Source organism: Gambusia affinis, linkage group LG24 (assembly GCF_019740435.1).
Source record: "Gambusia affinis linkage group LG24, SWU_Gaff_1.0, whole genome shotgun sequence".
Classification (NCBI taxonomy): domain Eukaryota; kingdom Metazoa; phylum Chordata; class Actinopteri; order Cyprinodontiformes; family Poeciliidae; genus Gambusia; species Gambusia affinis.
In genome coordinates this window covers 10,186,337-10,208,159 of record NC_057891.1, presented here as the reverse complement: position 1 = coordinate 10,208,159, position 21,823 = coordinate 10,186,337, and the positions used below count along the sequence as shown (strand labels likewise).

The 21,823-nt window shown below is 37.8% G+C and overlaps 1 protein-coding gene across 2 annotated transcripts; it reads left to right on the top strand.

Moving 5' to 3' along the window:
• Positions 1-504: 504 nt before the first annotated feature.
• On the top strand, positions 505-19,973 carry LOC122827324 (NLR family CARD domain-containing protein 3-like). Of its 2 annotated transcripts, XM_044110130.1 has the most exons (10): positions 505-624; positions 1,661-1,807; positions 5,369-5,604; positions 11,586-13,365; positions 15,124-15,300; positions 15,957-16,130; positions 17,725-17,898; positions 18,566-18,742; positions 18,992-19,144; positions 19,671-19,973. In XM_044110130.1, the coding sequence occupies exons 2-10, from the start codon at positions 1,680-1,682 to the stop codon at positions 19,681-19,683; spliced, it is 3,012 nt and encodes a 1,003-aa protein (XP_043966065.1). In that variant the 5' UTR covers positions 505-624; positions 1,661-1,679; the 3' UTR covers positions 19,684-19,973. The 2 variants fall into 2 exon arrangements, with proteins under 2 accessions (XP_043966065.1, XP_043966066.1); XM_044110131.1 differs by lacking the exon at positions 18,992-19,144.
• The last annotated feature ends 1,850 nt before the right edge of the window (positions 19,974-21,823 follow it).

Below are 21,823 nucleotides of genomic sequence, written 5' to 3'. Positions count from 1 at the left end.
AGGAATTAAAAGTTTTCCACAGTTTCAACAGGTTGGCCATCAAGTGAAACTATAATCACTTTCAGATCTGGTTTATGCCATTTAATTAGCTCTACTTCCTTAAGAAAATGAAAAGGTATGTTCTTTTGTGAGGTAATTTATCTTTTACTGTTCCAGTAATGCCAGAATTAATAATACATAACAAAGACTTTGGTATTCTGATTTCGTAATGTAAACAGATTAGTTGTATCACCACCCTCACGCCAATAGGGGCAGTAGTAGGGCCCAAAAGATGTGACTCATAAGCTGATTTAGAAGTACATAGAAAGCTACAAACTTTGTTAAAACACTGTGAGCTGCGCTGAAGTAAATAAGATAGAGAAGTTCAAAAACACACTGAGAGTGAAAATCCTTCCTAACGGTGAAGATACATCACAGATTTAAAAAGAAAATAAAAACGAGAGCGCTAATAACGTAGGAAATAGCGCCCCCTTCACTTCCGGAGTGCAATTGTCCCATTTCCAAATAAGGTATGAGACTGCCAGCGATCTTTCCTGGCTCCTTTCTGTTTTTCAGAGAAGTGTGCTTGCATCAATACTTTGCTTGACAACCGCCATAATAGAAGAAATACCAAGCAGAATCGAGGTAAGGGTTACCGCTCTGTTGTGCTCCGTGACTATCTTAGTTTCTTCTAAAAGATGACAAACATGGACGACCAACTCGGCCTGATTTGCTCTTCTCTTATAGTGTGGGCTGGGATATTTTTTAAGGAGCTGATCAACAAAGTTCTTAATTGTACGTAAAATTAAATGGTTAATTGGAAATTAAGACTTTATTGCAAAACGTTGCTGCTTATAGAGGGCTGCAAAATGAGCCTGTCTTATATATCTATCTTTAGTAGCGAGCAAAAATATTGAATAAAGTGCCAGAAGCACACAACTTCGTTACATTATACCCTGTGTGATCTACCATGACTGTAGCACTAGTAGCTGCAAGTGATCTGTTTGTGTGGAGTGTGCAATAACGAACTGTTATACTATAGAATAAGAACTTAATTTAACTTTTAAAGTAAGTATTTGTTCTTTCTCCAGGGACTCTGTTCACAAATCAAGAGGTAAATTCCTCTTGATTTTACCTCAAGAGGAAAAAACACTTGTAAACAAGTTTACCTGATTATTGAACCTTATTGTTATTGCAGAAGAGATGGTAAACCTCCACCTTCCTTAGAGTCCTCACTTAGCTTTAACAAAGCTCAAAGTTGTTTGGAACCCGCACTCTTTGCCCTTCTTCTTGAGGTCGGTGAAAATAAAGTTGCAAATTTCATAATTCATAGTTGTTTTGGCTCCACGAAATAGTGTCAATTTGTGGTTCAAATGGTGAACCACATTCTTCTTTATTGAGAGCATTTTAAATCCATTAGGAACTGCAAAGTTGTATGTCTTTATGTATAATGCTCTACAAGTCGTCCTGTGTCTGAGTGACTGCAAATTAGATCCAAGAGCAAGCCTGGAACATGATTCTACTTTAGACTTGAAAAGGTTTTAAACAGTTTTAGCTCTATAATTTTCTTAAATTCAGAGATTCTGAGGAGATGACCCAGCAGCCATCATAACAGTCATGTAGTAGTGAAAGAGTGAACAATTCAAAGCCAGATGTTGACTGTTATTGGTTTCTATTACAGACTGACTGATGTCCTGAAGATGGAGGATTGGGATCTGAAGAAGGACACAGCAGAACCTCCAGGACCCAGCTGTCTGTCTGCAAGGACTGACAATTCCAAAGACGTACCTCCAAAATTCAGTAATGAGCCTGTGCCCTCAGACACAAAGTAAGAAACCAGTTTCTAACTGATTCTTGTCCTTCTACATAGATATATCTAGTATAGACTGGAAAGTTTATCTTGTTTCAAGTCAGCATCAAGCAGATGACATCTTCAGTGTCATGTTCTCTACTTCCAGCTTGATAAATCCATCAGTACATATGTGAAACTAGATGAGCAGGGATGGAGAGTTAGTGTGTCAAGACTCAGCTGAATGGTTCCTTTCATCAGGTGTAACTGGGCTGTAGAAGCAGCCGTCACTACAGCTTTTCTTTTTGAATACATTGAGGCTGCAAGTTCAGTCACTGCAGCGCTTTACCATGTAGCTCTCAAACCAAAACACATACAATACCTGCTCATTCTGCTGCTTAGTGGTGTCTCTTCTTTTACTATCCATGAACTCAGATTTACTTCCAACTTAATATAGACCTAAATGTAACATTGCCTCTGATTTTTAGATTTTTAGTTTTTTTCCCTGTGAAATTGGACATTTTCATCCTCTTCGGATAAACTCTTCCTCTGGAAATGAATGAGCTGATTCATTCCAGAATAAATACAAATTTTCTAAACATTTTTTATAAATGATTGAGATTGACTCTTTTGGGTCAACTTTTTGGTCATCTGTCTTCTGAACATCAGCTTTACTTTAACATCTTTCTCTGATACAAAACTACATTTGAACTCAGATTGGACGTCATCAATCTGACCAAAGCTGTGATTCCAATAACCATAAAAATGCACAAACTGAATTCTTGAAGATAAATCAGCCTAACGGAAACAAGCAAATTTTGAAAAAAGTTTCAGCCCTAGGATGAGGTGGTTTTTGAGCTGCACTGAAATACGTTTTTCACATCACACAAGTTACATGATCACCAGCCGGATGTTACTTTGGAAAACGTTGAAAAAGACGCCAGCAAGTAGAAGGGCTGTGGTATGTTTTTGGGGGTTTTTCTGCCAATGTGCAGCTGGCTCCACCGGAGCTCTCACAACATCAAGGTTCATAAAAAGTTGTGTGTCACTCCAACGTGTCAAATCCATAAAATGGCTGACTTAAATTCCCCCAGAATGCAGCTCACAGGTGTATAAAATGCTGGCATCTCCTCTGATTGGCTGATAGATGAATTATGGCTAAATTATGAATCTATATCATGTAACATCAGCCGCTGCCATGATTTTCAATAACTTATCACATGAACAAGCTTATTCATGTATTATTTAGTTTTCTTATTTAATGGAAACATCACATTCTGGGCTTTGTAGTATTTGTAGTGGATACTACAGAAGTGCTTTGTAGATTACTTCAAAGAAATACGATCTCATCCGCTCCATCAAACTGTGACATGAACCTATTATCCTGCAGTTGCTGGTCTGACATGTGATCCAGAGCAGTAGAACCCAGTTCTGAAGGTAATGTTCAGTTTTGTCCAACAGGTCTGATTATTCACTCTGGATCTTTAAACCTTCTGCTTCTCTGCGGGTGTTTGTGTTCAGAGTTTCTTACTGATTGATGTGATCTGAATAATAACATGCTTGCGTTTCAGAAGTCAGAACCGCAGACTGAAAATAAATCAATTTAATCAGCTTAGTTTATCCCAGAGGGCAGTGTCAATTCTGGAAGCTGCCCCTTCTGAATCCTGGAGCAGTGTCTCCAGGACTCAACTCTGTACAGACCAGCCAGAGTTTAAACTGTAATTTCTGCTTAGAAACTTATGTAAGGAGACAAAAGCATTATTTTCAGTCATTATAGTTCTCTGATCAGCTGTTACATGGGCTTTGAGAGAAGCGTAAAAACTGTGAAGGAAAAACTAAGTAGCTTCTTTTGTGTCTTTATGAAGCTCAAGGTCTAGACTCTGGGAGAGGGAACAAAAACATCTATGTTGAAGAATTTATACAAGCACAAACAGTTCCCACTCCCACCACCGTGTTCAACCAAACAGAGCTCATTTCACATACATTTGCTAGCTGCAGACAGAAGGTCAAATTGGAGACTAAATTCTGATAAAACTTGACATTTTGCTCATAGCAAGTCAAACAATTTCCAAAAAACTTCAGATATTGATTTGCAGAGAATTTAAATGAGTCTAAAACAGACTGATTCGCTAAATAAATGCTAATTGTCATCCACATTAACCATCCACTATAAACTGCAACTAACAAGAATAACTGCTCTGTTTTACCAGTAAACGAAGAAATAAAGGGATGCTTTAAATTTGAGCTTCTCAATATATCACAAAATTAATGGCTAATAAAACATCAGGGCTGCGCAGGTGAATTCCTGGGTTCAAATCCCTGCCTGGGATCTCTCCACATAGATTTTTCATGTTTTCTGTATTATGTCTGCTAGGTTAATTGGTTTCTTTAAATTTTCCTTAGATGTAAGTGTGTGCATGAGGGTTTGTTTGTCTGTGTGTTCCTCTGCTCTACCCCACCTCTCGCCCGGTAACAGCTGGAGATAGGCCCTAGTTGTTTAATCCAGAATAAAAATTATTTTAGAAGGTAAAGTGGTCCAGTCATTAGTCCATTTCTGGTTTGGACCATTTGCTGCATATCTTCCGCTTCTCTGTCCACCCTCATATTGGTCAAATTGACCCCAGTGTAACACCCGAATAAATTTTTTTAATGTTTTTGTAGAAAATTATTGAGTTTGACTCATTTGGGTCAACTTTGTGGTCATCGGTACCAATTCTAAACTCAAATCTCTTCTGTAAATTCGTCAATAAAGAAAACAAACATTAATAATATTAGACTGTAGAATAGTTATTTAAACAGTCCAAACTGTTTGATTTTAAATGAGATGAGGTAGAGAAAAGCCAACTTTTAACATATTTTTTTTGGTTCTAAACCAGAAAGGCTGAATAGAACTTGATGTTGGTAACACAAGAACCCAGAAAGAGGCGAGACGAGTAGAACCAGATCAAAATTAGAACCAAGTCCGTGAAATGAACCAGACCACTTTAAAAAAGCAGAAACTGAGCACAATAAAGATGGACTGTAACTGAAGACTCCAACTGCAAATAATACATCAAGAAAATGTATTTAGTTAAAAACCACAAAATGAAACAGAACCAAAGTCCAAAGATCATCACGAAATGAGATCTAATGAGATTCAGTTGATCTGACTTTAAACAACAAATAAGATGTGAACGTTAAGTAAGTTTTTACTACTACTAACGTTCAAATAATCGCTTCATAAAATGCTTGGATAAATCCTGTTTATTTGCATTCCACCATTAAAGAAGGATCCAGCTTTCTACACTGGAATTAGATATGAATCAGTGTCTTTAAGCCTTTGATGGAAGCAGTCTTCTGCTCTGATTCAGACAGAGAAAGGATTATTGTCCCAGAAAAAATTTCAGATGGAAAAAGATGCCAAAAAGATCCATCATGACACCAAAGATAATACAATGAAATACTTTCAAACCAAACATCATCAAAGTTGTGAGGTTCTGCTCTGACCCAGCTTCTGGTCCTTTGTTTGTGGTGAACCTTAATGAACATCTTCAACTTCAGTAGGACAATTCCACCCTGTTGTTGGTGAACTATTTCACTGATGAAGAAATGTCTTCACAGAAGGAGGAAGAGGAGCAGCACTGGTGTGCAGGAGCAGCCATCCTGCTGTGCTTTGTGTCAAAAGGTTCTGATGGATCCAGTCTCTACCAGCTGCGGACACTGGTTCTGCAGACAATGCATTGGACCTTATGGTGACCAGTCTGCTCCATCAGGACCCTCCTCCTGCCCTCAGTGTTGGAAACAACTCAAAGTAGGAGCTGGACCCCTGATAGCCAATCAGAGCATCTGTGCACCAGGTGAGACTAAACATTCGCTGTCAGAGCTTCCTTCTGTTGTGTCTGTTGAACCAGTCGGGGATGTAGTCCTGCAGCCATGTCTACACCTCAAAACAACTGTCGCTTCCTACTATCATTAATGCGGTTTGTACCGCTGTGTGCACCCTCACAATATATATATATCAACGTGTGCAGCTCGATCCCGTGAGGGGAACTATTACTTTTGTTGGTATTTCAATTAACTGTGGTGACATAATTAACAAAAAAAGAGCCAAATTCAACTCAAAGCAAAAGTCTGACACAAAACAGTCTCAGTTGGACTCAAAATAAACATGGAATTTTTGTCTGCCCCTCTGAGCTGCTCTTTAGAACTACAGTGATGGCAGAATGTCAGAACTACAGACATGGTGGAACACTCAGTTACTAGTCCTTTTGTGTTTTATTTACTGTTGTGATAGTAATTGAACTAACCGGCGGCGGGAGGAAAAAGAGCTAACTCTAGTTAGCTGAGGTATAAACCTACTGTACAGGAGCTGTTGTGATCTGTTTTTATGTACAGATTGCTTAATATACCGTGAGTTATCTGCTATGAAATAAAACGGTTCTGAATGCTGTTGGAAAGTAATATTATGTTGTTTAGATCATTTTTACGTTACATGAGTTGAATCTTGTAGCTATGTTGTGTCTTTCTGTGAACATGTTGGTGTACAGATAAAAAAACAAAACAAATATATTGTATGTCGTTTACGAAGTAGCGTATGGGGGACAAATGGGACATGGGGACAAAACGGAATGTTATTATGGGGCCCTCTATATCTGGTATTAACGTGGATTGCTGCAAATCAACAGAAGATTAGAAAATTCGAACAACTGGTATAAACTCATTGGATCTCTGAATAGTGATGTTTATGTTATATCTTATATGCATATCATCTAGTAGTGGCAAAAGCAACCAAAAAAACTAGCATGTTCTGGTCTTAAGATGGAGTACATGCACACATATTCATGACATACTTTGATTAAACTAATTTATCTTTTGTGTAATTCCAGTACCAAAAAATTAACTTAATACCAGGTGAGTCTCTCTCACCTGAGAATGTGAACCTGTACTGGGCTGATTCTGTGCCTTCAAATAATTTTAACACTGCGCCTGTAGAAGATTTATAACTTATAAGTCTGAAACAGGAACAGGTCTGAAAAAACAATCTGTGTGCTGCACTTGAGAGAGATTCATTTGATGCATCAAAGAGTGTGTGTTGCTACCAGTGGAACTGAACATTCTAATGGTGCATTCACATCAAATTTCAAACTGCCTCAAACTGGTTCCTGCACCGCACATAGCTCTCCTGACCTCCTCCTAACCCAGCGCATCAAACAGCAGATTCTGATTATAAAAATTACTGCACGTTTTATATAATATCTTCAAACATTTATAAAGCAAACATGGTCAATTTCAATTCTAAAACATCTATTACACTCAATATTTTCTGATTAGCTTTCTACTTCTTTGTCTGTAATGAACTAAGAGTTTCTTCAGAGGAATATATGACTTATACACTCTTAAGAATGTGATCTACTGTAAAAGCTATATTACATGGGCTAATTTTAATCAAATTGGGATCATTATATCTAAGAAAAATGTTCTACTGCTTAAGTTATGTATTGATTAAATCATGAATCTATAAAGGGCAAATTGGAAAACCAGTTAACCACACTACTCAATGTATATGCCCCTCCAGAAAGTGACAAAGTACTTTTTAAGAAAATATTTGATCTCATTAACTTGGAAGCAGAGGGAATATTGATATGTAGCGGGGACTTTAATGTGGTGTTAAATTATAGGATGGATACTACAAGCAAGAAAAATAGTAAAAAACAAATTAGTAGGTACTTAAACACTATGATGTCAGAAATGGCAATTGTAGATGTGTGGAGAGAATTTCACCCCTTAGATCAAGATTATACTCATTACTCAATACCACACGGTATTTATTCCAGAATTGACTATGTACTAATGAACAAGAGAGAACTACACAGAGTGAAAGAGTGTAGGATTGGAGTTTCAGACATTTCTGATCATAACGCAATCTATCTTAAGATCCATTTGGACAGCAAAAAGAACAATACTCTGTGGAGACTAAATGAAGGCATATTAAATAACAAGGGACTAGTTGGTGAAGTAAGAGAGGAGATAATCCGTTATAAAGAGGAAAATGATAATGGTGAAGTGGACCCAGTAATTCTTTGGGATGCTCTAAAGGCAGTAATACGGGGGAAAATGATTTCTTACACAGCATTTATGAAAAAAGCAAGATTAGAAACATACAATAAACAAATAAGAAAGCTCAGAGATTTAGAACAACAACATAAACAAACAAATGACCCAGACGTATTTAATCTGATTAAAGAAACCAGGAAAGAAATGGATGAGAGTTTATGGGAGGAGGTAGAAAAGAAGGCTAGATTTACTAAACAAATGTACTATGAGGGGGGACCGAAAGCTACAAAAAATTTGGCTAGGCGCATTAAGAAACAACAAACATTAAGTAGCATACATAAAATAAGAGATCCACTATCCAATACAATCTTATATGAACAAGAAGAAATACAAAGAACATTTGAGCAATATTACAAAACTTTATATGCACAGCCACCATCGGCAGGGGAAGAGGAGGTGAGTAATTTTCTGGAAAAATTGGATTTACCAGCAATAGGCACAAAACAAAATGCGACATTGACTTCTCAAATTACAGAGGAAGAGATTACAAAGGCAATTGGCAGGACCAAAACAGGAAAGTCACCAGGGTCAGATGGTTTAGGGGCTTCTTTTTATAAAACCTTCAAAGAACAATTAACACCACTGTTATATGACTCGTTTAATTATAGTCTCAGGACTGGCAAGATGCCTCCTTCTTGGAAAGAAGCCATTATTTCCGTAATCCCAAAGGAAGGTAAAGATCAAGAATACTGCCACAACTACAGACCGATATCGGTACTAAATGTAGACTATAAACTGTTTTCCTCTATCATAGCTAAAAGAATGGAAAATTTAATGCAGGATTTAATTAATGAGGATCAAACTGGTTTTATAAAGGAAAGACAAACACAAGACAATATAAGGAGAACTCTTCATATCATAGACCATCTGCAAAGAAGAGGGGAACGGGCAGTTCTGATAAGTATAGATGCGGAAAAAGCCTTCGACAGTGTTAATTGGAACTTTTTGTATAAGGTCTTAGAAAAATTTGGATTTAATGAAACATTTGTAAATTGTATTAAATCAATTTATCAAGACCCAACTGCAAGGATTAAAATAAATGGCAACCTGTCAGGAAGTTTTACTCTGGAGAGAGGAACAAGGCAGGGATGCTGCCTCTCACCGAGTCTTTTTGCTCTGTTTATAGAGTCACTAGCTCAGATGATTAGGCAGGAAGACGAAATGAAAGGAGTGGAAATAGGAGGGGAAGAACATAAAATTGGGCTGTTTGCAGATGACATTTTGATTTATCTAAAAAACCCAAATGAAATGTTTTTAAAAACAGTAAGTTTGCTTGAGGAGTTTGGGAAATTCTCTGGATACAAAATTAACGTGGAAAAAACACAGGTCCTAACAATAAATTACTCCCCGCAGCAGAAAATAAGGGATACTTATAAACTTAAGTGGAATGAAAAATCTATAAAATATTTAGGGGTGAACATAACCAAAACAATTGACAAACTCTATGATGCAAATTATTTAGAAATAAACCACAATATTAAGAAAGACCTGGGGCGATGGATGGACATTGGCTTGGATCTTAGCTCTAGAGTGGAGATAATTAAAATAAATATTTTACCACGACTGTTATACCTGTTTCAGTCCCTGCCACTGATTATCCCGCAAAAACAATTTGTAGAATGGGACAGATGGATTTCAAGGTTTATATGGAGCGGCAAGAAACCTAGGGTTAGATATAAAACACTTCAGCTCCCAAAAGATAAAGGAGGCCTGGGTTTACCAGCCCTAAAAGAATATTTCTGGGCCACACAAATTAGACCCCTGGTATGTTGGTGCAATGATGACTATGTTTCAAAATGGAAAAATATGGAAATAAGTAGAGAAGACATAGAAGTAAAAAATTTAATAGCATATAAAACACTCTTAGGCAAACTAAGCAATAAGCTAGATTCAATAACTAAAACTACGATTGAAATATGGAACACAGTGATTGATAATTACAATTTAGAGAAAGAAACAAAGAGTTTGAGCTGGTTTGCTTGGGACCCGAGGTTTAAACCAGGTATTTATGATACAGGTTTCAAACAATGGGCAGATAAAGGTGCCACAGCAATGTGTAAATTGACTGAAAAGGGCAATCTGTTGAGCTTTAATAGCTTAAAGGGAAAATATGGACTGGAGGATCAAGACCAGTATAGATATCTGCAAATAAAAGATTATTATGAGAAAGAGATAAAAACCAATGTTTGTGAAATAATAGAGATATTTCATAAGGCCTATGAGGGGAATAAATTGCGGGTTATTTCAGCACTATACCAGGGACTGATGGCAGGCAGGAAGACATCTACTGTGTACATTAAAGAAAAATGGGAGGACGAATTGAAGGAGCACATAAGCGAGGAGGAATGGTTTAAAATTTGTAAAATGCAGTGTACGGCCACCTGCTCCCGTGTGTGGAGGGAATTTAATTGGAAAAACATGATTAGATTTTTTATAACACCAAAGATCAAGTCCGGGATGGTATCCAGTTCACAGCCATGCTGGAGACTCTGTGGCCAGACTGATGTAGGCCACACACACATATTCTGGTCTTGTCCAAAGCTAACCACATACTGGCATAATGTTAGCCTTATCTTGAAAAACATATTGGGATACGGAATACCCAGATCATGTAAAACACTCTACCTGGGATGCCTCACACACGATGTAATTCAAAAGGACGATGAATATCTGTTGAAAATATTACTTTCTGCATCAAGGAAAACCATCACAAAATTATGGTATAGACAAGACCCTCCTGCAGTGGAGCAGTGGCTGAGCATTGTGGAAGAGATTTTTGTGATGGAGAAAATCACACATAGACTAAGACTGCAGGAGGACAAGTTTGATGTTAAATGGGAAAAATGGAGCGACTACAGACGCAAGGAGAATGCCACTCTTGTACCCAGCTAAATATGGACACGGTTGACCAACATTGTGTATGAAGTTGAATGTATTGATGCCTCTCCACTGTATGTGTTCAAAAATGTTCAATAAAAAATAAGTATAAAAAAAAAATCATGAATCTATCCTAAATTGAGGTCTATTCAAAACAACCATGAACTATCTAATATTTTAACATGCTCTACAGTTGAACATCATTAAAGAAAGCATAATTAACCTAATATTTCCAACAAAACCCAAACATTATCATCAATCAATGTCCCCAAACTGAACTTGAAAAATGGACATTATGCTGGTGCCACTTGCCTTTCATCAACAACTCATATGTGAAAGTAAGAGCGTTGTGCAACATAATTACCTGGTGGAACATGGTTTAACGAAGCCTCGAGGTAGGTAATTTTCCTCGAGGAATTTTAATAATCAAGGTACTTGAATCATTCAAGGAGTCGTTACAGCCCTGGATGGAAGAGATGGTTTCTCTCTCTCTTCTTTGCTCCTTTTCAACTTCCCTTACATTTGTGGCTTCAGTTGTGATATTATTGCAGCTTTTGCAATTTTAACCAGCTGCTCCCTGTTGTAAGCCAAGTTGTTGCTGTGGTTTTGAATGATAAAAAAAAGTTAAGGGATGAACATTTTAAAAAAGAAAAATCTGAATGAAGTAACAAAACTACTCCAACATACCGCCATTCTGAGTGGCTCAATTCTAGAACACGGCACCAGAAAATGATAACATCCCCTAATGTTCAAAATGGATTTGTTCCAACTTAATCATACAAAATCATGTTTTGTTTTTTGTCTGCTTTTTTTTTATATATCAGTTGCCTTTTCTTTTTTGTTTCAGCATATGTGGGTTTGCAGGAGGTTTTACAGGAACATAAGATGAGTCTGAGGAAGAGATATGAATGTGTGACTGAAGGATGTGATGAAATAGGAAGTAAAACCCTCCTCAACAGGATCTACATTGAAGTCTATATCACAGAGGGACAGAGTGAAGAGGTAAATACCCAACATGAGGTGATGCAGCTGGAGGCAGTTTCCAAGATCCAGAAGCTCCATGACATTCCAATCAAGTGCCATGACATCTTTAAAGCTTTACCTGGCCAAGATGTAGCCATCAGAGTGGTTCTGACCATCGGTGTCGCTGGGGTTGGAAAAACCTTCTCAGTGCAGAAGTTCACTCTGGACTGGGCAGAGGGCTTGGAGAACCAAGATGTCAATATGGTGGTTCTGCTTTCGTTCAGGGAGCTGAACCTGATCAAAGATGTGCAGCACAGTCTTCTCACGCTGCTCCATGTTTTCCATCCAACACTCCAGAAGCTCCCAGCTGAAAAGTTGGCCGACTGGAAAACTCTCTTCATCTTTGATGGCCTGGACGAAAGCAGACTTTCACTGGACTTTAACAACAGTCAGTTGGTTTCTGACATCACACAGAAGTCATCAGTCAGTGTTCTGCTGATAAACCTCATCAAGGGGAACCTGCTTCCCTCGGCTCTCATCTGGATAACTTCCAGACCTGTAGTGGCAAATCACATCCCTCCTTCATGTGTTTCCAGGGTAACAGAAGTACGAGGTTTCACTGATGCCCAGAAAGAGGAGTACTTCATTAAGAGGTTCAGTGCTGAAGAGGTGTCCAGCAGAATCATCTCCCATATAAAGACCTCCAGGAGCCTCCACATTATGTGTGTAATCCCAGTGTTCTGCTGGATCACTGCTACGGTTCTGGAGGACATGTTGAGCACAGAGCAGAAAGGAGAGCTGCCCAAGACCATGACTGACATGTACTCACACTTCTTGCTGGTCCAGACAAAGAGGAAGAAGAGCAAGTACCATAAAGGACATGACCCAAGTCCACATGAGCTGATGGAGGCTGAAAAGGAAGTTATTTTGAAGCTGGGGAGGCTGGCATTTGAACAGCTAGAGAAAAGAAACATTATGTTCTATGAAGAAGACCTGAAGCAGTGTGGTCTGGATGTCACAGAGGCCTTGGTGTACTCAGGAGTTTGTACAGAGATCTTCAAAAAAGAGAGTGTGATCCTCCAGAAATCAGTCTACTGCTTTGTTCATCTGAGCATTCAGGAGTTTCTGGCTGCAGTCCACATGTTCCACTGTTTCACCAGCAGGAACATAGAAGTGATGGAGATATTCCTGGAACAAAAATACAGTGAAATGTTTCTGGATGAGTTCATGAAAAAAGTCACAATGAAATCCCTCTGCAGTAAAAATAGTCACTTGGACCTGTTTGTTCGCTTCCTTCATGGCCTCTCTGTGGAGTCCAACCAGAGACTCTTAGGAGGCTTGCTGGGTCAGACAGAGACCAGTCCCAAAACCATTCAGAGAGTCATCAAGAACCTGAAGGAGATGAACACTGATGATATATCTCCTGACAGAAGCATCAACATCTTCCACTGTCTGATGGAAATGAATGACGTCTCATTTTATCTGGAGATTCAACAACTCCTGAATTCTGGGAAGGAGCTCTCAGTGATGCAATGCTCAGCTCTATCTTACATGCTGCAAATGTCAGATGAAGTTCTGGATGAATTGGACCTGGAAAAGTACAACACATCAGAGAAGGGACGACTGAGACTGGTTCCAGCTGTGAGGAATTGCAGAAAGGCTCGGTGAGTCCAGATATCTTCTTGTGTGAATGCTGATTCAGCATTGTTGTCCTCCAGTTTTTTCTTCATTCTTCAAGTTGCTTCTGGATATTTTTTGATTTTAAGCTACTTTAGTCATTCTTTGGACTTTGCAGTCATTGAAACATCTGAATGTTATGCTTATTTAGGACAACACTGCTGCAACTTTTGGTATTTAGGAAGATTGATCTCTGTTTTCTATGAAAGATCCAATCAATCATAGACACATTTTGAACATCTCTTCAGTCATTGGGGCTACTCCATTTCACCTTTAATTTTTTTTTAATTGTTTTTATGAAATCACACTATAGAGGGATTATCAGTCAACATCATACTACATAATCAAACACTGTATTGGGCATGTTGCCTGAAGAAAATATTATATGATATATTATTCTAATTATTTACTCTATTTACAGTTAGACTAATAAAATCATAGCTTTGCAGCTTATTGAGTGCAGAGTACTTTGGGAGTACAGCATCTCTGCACTTCCTCCTGTTAAGCCTGTGGCACTTTTAATTCCTGATGTCTTAATTTACCTGCCTTTATGGCTCAATAGGTTTTTTGCCTGTGGTTTTCAAATGTGAAATTCATGGGATATTTAATGTGAACAAACACTGCTGAGGATACTCTTTGAAAGCTAGCTTCTATTTTTATCTTGAGCAGTTTCTTCGTCTTTCTATCGTCGCTAGTAGTTTCTTTCAATCAGCCCAGTCATTCTCTTCATCAGGTGCTTCAGATATTTTGAGGCTCGGATGCTGCAGCTCCACCAGATGCCACACAGAAAACTGAAACTGTTCCATGACAGACTGAACAACATCTGACTGCATTTGAAGGTCCTGATTGCCTTAGGAAGAAGATGTTGATGACTGTTAAGTGTCAGGAGCTCATATGGATGTTGGAGGGGTTAATCCAGATGGAGATGCATTCACCAGATCCTAACATGGGCATCTAAATTTATTTACTAATTTGTTGGTTTTGCTGGAGATTATTTAAATTTATAAATAAAAACATTTATTACACAGATTAATTGTCCTGGTTTCCAGAGTCGCCCATTGGCTATTGGAGTTGGAATCTTGATCCTAAAGATGCTGAAGTTTATAGAGAAAATGGAGGAATAGAAAATATTTTTTGCTCTTTGGTTGGTTTTTGATAATCAACCATCACGCCAACATGTTGTGACCTTTGGAATATTAGCTTAATTAATTTCATCTGTTTCTTCATCTTCATCAATAAAAATAATCTTTTAAAGTCTTCTTGATGACGGCTGCCTGTGTAGGCAGAGCTCAGCATGAAGAAACTGGGAGTTTTGCAGCTGAGATGACTTCTACTAAAACATTCAGTGTTCTGAGAACATGAAGAATAAACTGTTTTAACCTGAACCAGGATTAGAACCTGAAGCATAACCTGGATTAAAAGCATGACCCAAACCTTCAGTGTTGTTCTTGGAGCATACAGCCTGAGCTGTTTGAACCTCCATCACTATGGTTAAATGTTAAATGGATCTTTGTGCAGAATCAGAAAAACAGGTCTGGAGCAGAAGCAGGACAAGAGCCCAAACACTGAACATGACCAGAACCACAACTAGAATCAGGACTAGAACAATAACTTTAATCATGGATTGCAGAGACATTCAGTAAATTGATGTGAAGATCAAATATTTATCAGATGTTGTGATCACTGTCATATTTTTGTTAGTTTGATTTAATTAGAAGTTATTTAATTTTTTTCTCTAATCACAGACTTGTTGCCTGCAGTCTCTCAGAGACAGAGTGTGAAGTTGTGGTCTCGGCTTTGAATTCCAATCCCTCCCATCTGACTGAACTAGAAATACGTGAGATTGATGGACTTAAAGACGCTGGAATGCAGCATCTGTGTGAGATCCTGGAGAGTTCAGTCAGTAAAGTGGAGATTCTTAGGTTTGTTTTCTCTGTTCATTAAAATTATTTAATGATTCTTTAGAACCTATTTTAATTTTATACTATGTTCTTAAAAACCAACCTTTTCTCCCAAATGTCAGAATATAATTTTTAAAGGCTTTTGCACGGTGTTTGAAAGATTACTTGGGTTAAGATAACTTTTGATTGTTTGTTTTAATACTGAGATCATTTTTTTTTTTATTCAATGAACTTGAATCTTTCATAACTAAATTGATAGCAATAAAAGGTTTCTTTGTTATAATGTTATCTTGAATGTTCTGGTGTGTCTTGCATTTCATGTAGCTCTTACAATTTAGCTTGGTGAAAGCTTGAATAAATACCTATACCAGATTAGAGTTTGAACTGTAATCAGATTACATAACAGGTCTAATGTAACAGTTTGGTTATTAAAGTTAACTTTAGTTCCAGCACGAAACCATTTCAGCCCTGACTGAAATATTCTAACACATCATAATATGTTCTTGTTCGAACTCTTATGTTTTAACAGTTTTATTGGACAAAATATTAGATTCCAGTTTATTATTTTTTTAAATTTTACATTAAGTCAAATTAATTTTGTACAGTTTTATTTGTTTATATTTCAGTTTTAACCTGCACCCTGTTTGCTTCAGCTCACCTTTTATTTTTTTATTCAGATTGAGTAACTGCAGCTTGACAGAGCTCAGCTGGGCTTCTCTGGCCTCAGCTCTGAAGTCCAACGCCTCCCATCTGACAGAACTGGCTCTGAGCAACAACATCCTGAAAGATGCTGGAGTAAAGGACCTCTGTGATTTTCTACAGAGTACTGATTGCAAAGTACAAAAACTGATGTAAGAAACTATGCTACTATTTCTGATGTGACAATTGTATTGATGCTTTGCATAGAGGGAAAATAGACAATTCTTAGGATGCCATCCATAGCCACGCTGCTGTGGTAGAACAATGAAAGACTCATTGCCATAGCATCTGACAACAATGCCACCATATATTTCAGTATTCAACACCCAAAAACACCCAAACATTTCTCACACAAAGAACAGAGCGTTCAGTCCGTTGCAATATTATGTTTTTAGGCTTGGTGTTTATTTTTCGATTATTAAGTAATCGCTGTGGTAGATTAGCTACCGCTGCTATTAGCTAATCTAACACAGTGATAAATTATCTAATTTACAGGCCTGCTCTACTGATGGTCTGTCAGAGTGGTGTGTGGGTCCCCTTTTGCATTTTTAAGTGAACCAAAACACACAGAATTCCACAACACATCTACATGTTAAGGTTGTCAAAGTCAAGCAAGAATAACTGAACTACTTCCCAAACTCTAGTTTTTAGTTTATGTTTTCATCTTTAGTCAATTTCATAGGTGAACTCTCACTTTGCCCAACCATTCATAGTTTTTGTGTCCATGTGCACATCCAGATATTGCACCTTCGTCATACGTAAATACACATATCACAGCTATGTTGCCACGATAAGCTCCACCAGACATTTGTTGCGACTTAAAACCTTTATCTTCAACCCTAAAAATAGTAAATGGTGGTTCTTTAAAAGTGACAACACATTACCTTCTATTGGTATTTCTCATAAATGGGAAGTTGTACTTTTTCCAAAAGGTCATGTAACATTTGGGGCTCTAAACAAGCTTTATTTGGCTGCACTGAGGAACAAATTGTAAGGATTGCAGACTTCTGCTATGGATGAATGTCATCACCAAATTGTTGAAGGTCCATCTTTCATGATCCCACCAAAACTGTAATGATATATCTGGTTGGTTAGGCTTTGTGCCACTTTAAATGATGCCTCTGTTGATAAAAAAAAAAAATCTTTGTTGAGGTTCTGGGAAAGGTTACTGTTACTTTTGTTGAACTGCTGCTCCATGTGCAGACAGCAAGGCTTTTGCCCCAGATTGCACACACTTGGTATTCACATTTGTGGAAAACAGTCAGTTTCGCACTCCACTTGGAAATACATTTTTTTGCCTCTTGCTGGCGTGCCAAGCTATGCTCCTTTCATTGTTGCCAATATTTTCTTATCTGCCTGGCCTGCTATATCTGTTTGGCATCAAATCACATTGCTGCCACCTTTCCCACTCCAGTTGCAAGCCTAGTGCAAACTTTTGATTGACAGCCAGTGGCTGAGCTAGACTTTAAAAGTTGGGTGGGGGGCTGAAAAGGGCAAGTTTAGGGAGAGGGCAGGCACAGATGACAATGACAATTAACACACAATAGGATGAGATCCTTCACTGCCTCCCCTAATCTTTCTCTTTCAGTTGCATACACTTCATCCTGGTGCTGTTACATGTCAATCAGAAAAATTTGCAGGGCAAATCAGATATTAATGTTTTATTTTGTACTATTTATTTATTCATATTTCAATTTTAAACTGCATTCTTTTGGCCTTAGCTCACATGTTTTATTCTTTATTCAGATTGGAGGAGTGTAGTTCATCAGAGATCAGTTGTCCTTCTCTGGCCTTGGCTTTGAAGGCCAACCCTTTCCATCTGACAGAACTGGACCTGAGTGGAAACGACCTGGAAGTTGCCGGAACAAAGGAGATCTGTGGTTTTCTACAAACCCCTTCCTGTAAAATAAAGAGATTGGGGTACAAGATTAGTTACTTCATATCTTTTGTAAACAGTTTGACATCATTTGGCAGAAGAATTCAACACAGTTTAGAAAAGCTCCTGGAATCTGACAGGAACAAATATATAACCACCGATTGATGCTTCATCGCTTTTTTTAAGAATATGGAATGATTTCACTGATTAAAATACTTCAAAACAATGTACAAGATTTAATGTAAAACGTGTGTGTTTCGTCTCTTAAAGATAGTTTTACATTACTAGTATGTCTACAAAAATTATGTGAAAGTTCAATATTTCTTGCCAGTCATCTCAGAAAGTGAGGCATTTTAAAGAAATTAATCACACATAGTAAAATATATGTGGAATAATTCTATGTATTATAAGTACTTTCACATTCAGAAATAAGTGGCAAGAAATATTGCATTGAAAATACAATTTTTCTACATTACACTGCATTTGTCCAAAATTCCTCCTTGTTTTCTTGGAATCTTGAATAACTTGGGTGCAAAGTCTTATTTTGTATTGATAGAACTGCTGGTAGAGCTGACAGAGAAGAAGTCAGCAGGTCTTTATTGAAGCAGCAGAATGTTGTCAATATTAAGCAGATTTCTTTATCTGGTTCAGTCGTACTGGTTTAATCTGAATCCTGTTTGCTTCCGCTCACATGTTTCATTCTTCATTCAGATTGACAGATTGCGGGTTGACAGAAATCAGCTGTGCTTATCTGGCCTCAGCGCTGAAGTCCAACCCCTCCCATCTGACAGAACTGGGCCTGAGCAGCAACAAAGACCTGAAAGATGCTGGAGTAAAGGAGATGTGTGGTTTTCTTCAGACTACTGACTGCATAATACATAGTCTGAGGTACAAGCTTAGTTCTGTTCATGTTTCCTCCAAAATACCTCCTGATTCGTTTGATTTCTGTAAAGCTTAAATAATTTAGCAGCAGAAGCTGAGTTTGTGTTGATGGAGCTGGCAGAGTTTCAGCTGGTCTTTATTGAAGCAGCAGCATGTTGTCATTTTTTTTCAGTGAGAGTTCTTTAACTGGTTGTGTTGGACTGTTTTAACATGTATCCTGTTGGCATCAGCTCACATCTTTTATTCTTTATTTAGCTTGGTGTGGTGCGGTTTGTCAGAGGTCAGCGTTAATTATCTGGTCACAGCTCTGAAGTCCAACCCCTCTTGTCTGATTTACTTGGACCTACGAGGAAACGGCCTTAAGGACTCGGCTATTCAGCAGCTGAAGGCTCTTGTAAAGACTGTGAGGTTAGTAGATTCTGGAAGTGAGTCCAGCTTCTGTCAGCAGTACTGAATTACTCCCAGTGAGAAGAAGAGTGAAGTTCCAGTTTACCAGTAAAGCTGTAGCTTCTCAGTGGGAGGAGAATGGTGACAGTCTTCCTGATTGAAGAAGATATTTATCTAGATTATCAAGTGATCCAGAAGCTTGTCGCGTTCCTGTGTTTGTGTTGAGGTGGAGATGACTGTTGCTGTTTGAATGGCTCCAGGAAACAAAGCTGGGCTCCATCTGCCAGCCGTCCAACATATCTAAAAACAAACTGTGGGAGCGTCAGAGGAAGCAGACCTGTAAAAGTGTGTGTAGATGTGTGAGCTTGGAGTTCAGTGTCTTCACTCCACCACTTTTACATGAGAGCAGAAAGCTGCTCTGAACAGAACTGAAATCCTTGCTGCTCTTTTTACAGGATGTGTTGCTTTATTGACTCCTGAAAGAGTCAGTAACGCAGCGAGAGAGGCTGGAAACACTCACTGATGTTCATCCTTCTTTTTTCTGCAGGGCGAGGTCTTAGTGAAGGAGAGGAGCTGAGCTGTGTCCTGATGATCCTGAGTGGTCGAAGCTGCAGCAGTTTGAGTTTAAAGAAACATTGTCATGATGAAGAACTTTGCGTTGAAGTATTTTGACTTTTTGTCTGATATTTTTTTTCTCTATGGATAAATGAATATTAAAGTTAAATTCAACTCCATTTTGGCTTCATGGAGTTTTGATCTGAACTTGAGTCGGCTGGAAAGTTGCTCTTGTTCTCACTGATGTATTTTTGTCCTGTAACAGAAATGTGAAGTAAAGCTCAATTCAACATTTTTCAGGCTCCATGTTTGCCTCATTCTGATGCCATTTTAGATGTTTTCTGGAGATGTTTTGGGTGGTTTTGGTCTTTCTATCTTCTGCTGCAAACAACTCAATGAGTATGATGGTTTCTACAATTCAAATATGATTTATTTTTTATTTTTTTGTGATTTTAGCTCAGATGGTTCTCTTTCCTTATGAGCCCTCTAGGGGACATGGAAAAAAAGAATTTGTATTACCTCACAATATGCTTACTTCAACATTTGCTGAGTTATTTTGTATACAGTCACAAATATCAATTTAAAATTTCAAATGTATGCACATTTAAATAGCCGCAGTGTTTATTTCTAAACTCCTTGGTACAATTATTGAAAATCGATTTATTCACTGTATGTTTATGTTTGTGTAAGGTTGAGACAAAACTGCACACAAAAACATCCATTAAACCATTCAAAAAACCACAAAAAAGACACAAGAAGGGCAGTTTGCCCATTTAAATGCTGCAATGTCAGTCATAAAACTCTTCCCCTCAAAACTAATCTCAACTTTCTGATTTCTTCCTGCTTCCTGTGTTGCATTTTGAATCCTCATCTTGTATTTCCATCTTGTTTTGTGGACCAATGAACCATTGTGTTCTTGTGGAAAAACCCAGATTTCTTTGTGTTCCAGTTCCAGAAAATGTCAAAAATCTAACTTAATTTATGTTGATGATGCAGAATGCCCATTTATATTTTTGTATAAATGTATGATAAATGTGTTTACTTGGATATATAAAAAAGAAAAAAGTTAAAAAATCCTCTGAACATTCAGTGACATAATGTCCTTTGAGAATCAAAGAAGAAACAGATCTAGCTTCAGGAGACGCTTGCTGTGATGCACATTGACCAAGTCAGACGCATCTTTTCTCAAGTCTAAATTAACCATTGTCGTAGTTTCTATTGAGTGTGGCATATGTAGTCTTAGTCTTAGTGCTGCTCTCTGAAAGAGAATGGAAATATGAAGTGGATGTCCTGGTTGGTTTTGTCTTCAGCCCAGTCCAGAGTGAACTTCTGTGTTGTGATAGTTTTCCCAATGCCAGCCACTCCCTTGGTCACCACTGTTCTGATTGTTTTTTCTCTTCTAGCAGGGGTTTTAAAGATGTCTTATTTATTGATCGGTTCTTCTGAAGTTTGTCATTTTCTGGATGATGTTTCAATCTGTCTGACCTCACGCTCGTCATTGACCTCTCTAATCCCTCCCCTCAGGGACGTAGAGCTCTGTGTAGATCTGATTCAGAGAAGACGGCTTTCCTGCTTTAGCAATCCCCTCAAAAACATCCTGGATTTCCTTTACCTTAGGCTTTAGTTTATTCTGACACCTGAGAAAACTCTCTAAGAGGAAAATTGACATATCATTGTTAGTTGGGTTTTTTAAGCTTGTTTGGGGATTACAAATAGTGTCTAAACAATCTCAGTTAGAGTTCTATCTCACTGTTTAAAACTTATAGCATTCATGTGACAAAATGATGTTCTAGTTTTTTTTTTTGTTGTAATATGACAAATTCTGGTAAAGTTCAAAAGTTATGAATACTTTTACAAGTCACTGTATAGTAAATACAACATTGCCCATTAAGTGGCAATACTGGATTAAGTACTTAATTCATTTTATGAAATGACTGAGACAATTAACTTTATTCTCGGCAGATAAAAGTTTTCTCAGAATGTTTACAATAAAACCAGCCATTCTATTGATTGGAGATGTCAGTTCTCTAGTCTGAACCACCATATGCTTTGTTTTGTTTTGATTTAGTACATTAGAATGACATCGTACCTGAGTGAATACAAATATGTATTATTGACACCTGAAATAGAAAACTTAAAAACAGG

Excerpts from the sequence above, each read along its gene's own strand:
- LOC122827324 (XM_044110130.1), top strand. The coding sequence starts at position 1,680 with ATGGAGGATTGGGATCTGAAGAAGGACACAGCAGAACCTCCAGGACCC. Across the intron at positions 5,605-11,585 it reads TCAGAGCATCTGTGCACCAG|CATATGTGGGTTTGCAGGAG; the intron begins GTGAGACTAAAC and ends TTTTTGTTTCAG. Across the intron at positions 18,743-18,991 it reads TGCATAATACATAGTCTGAG|CTTGGTGTGGTGCGGTTTGT; the intron begins GTACAAGCTTAG and ends TTCTTTATTTAG.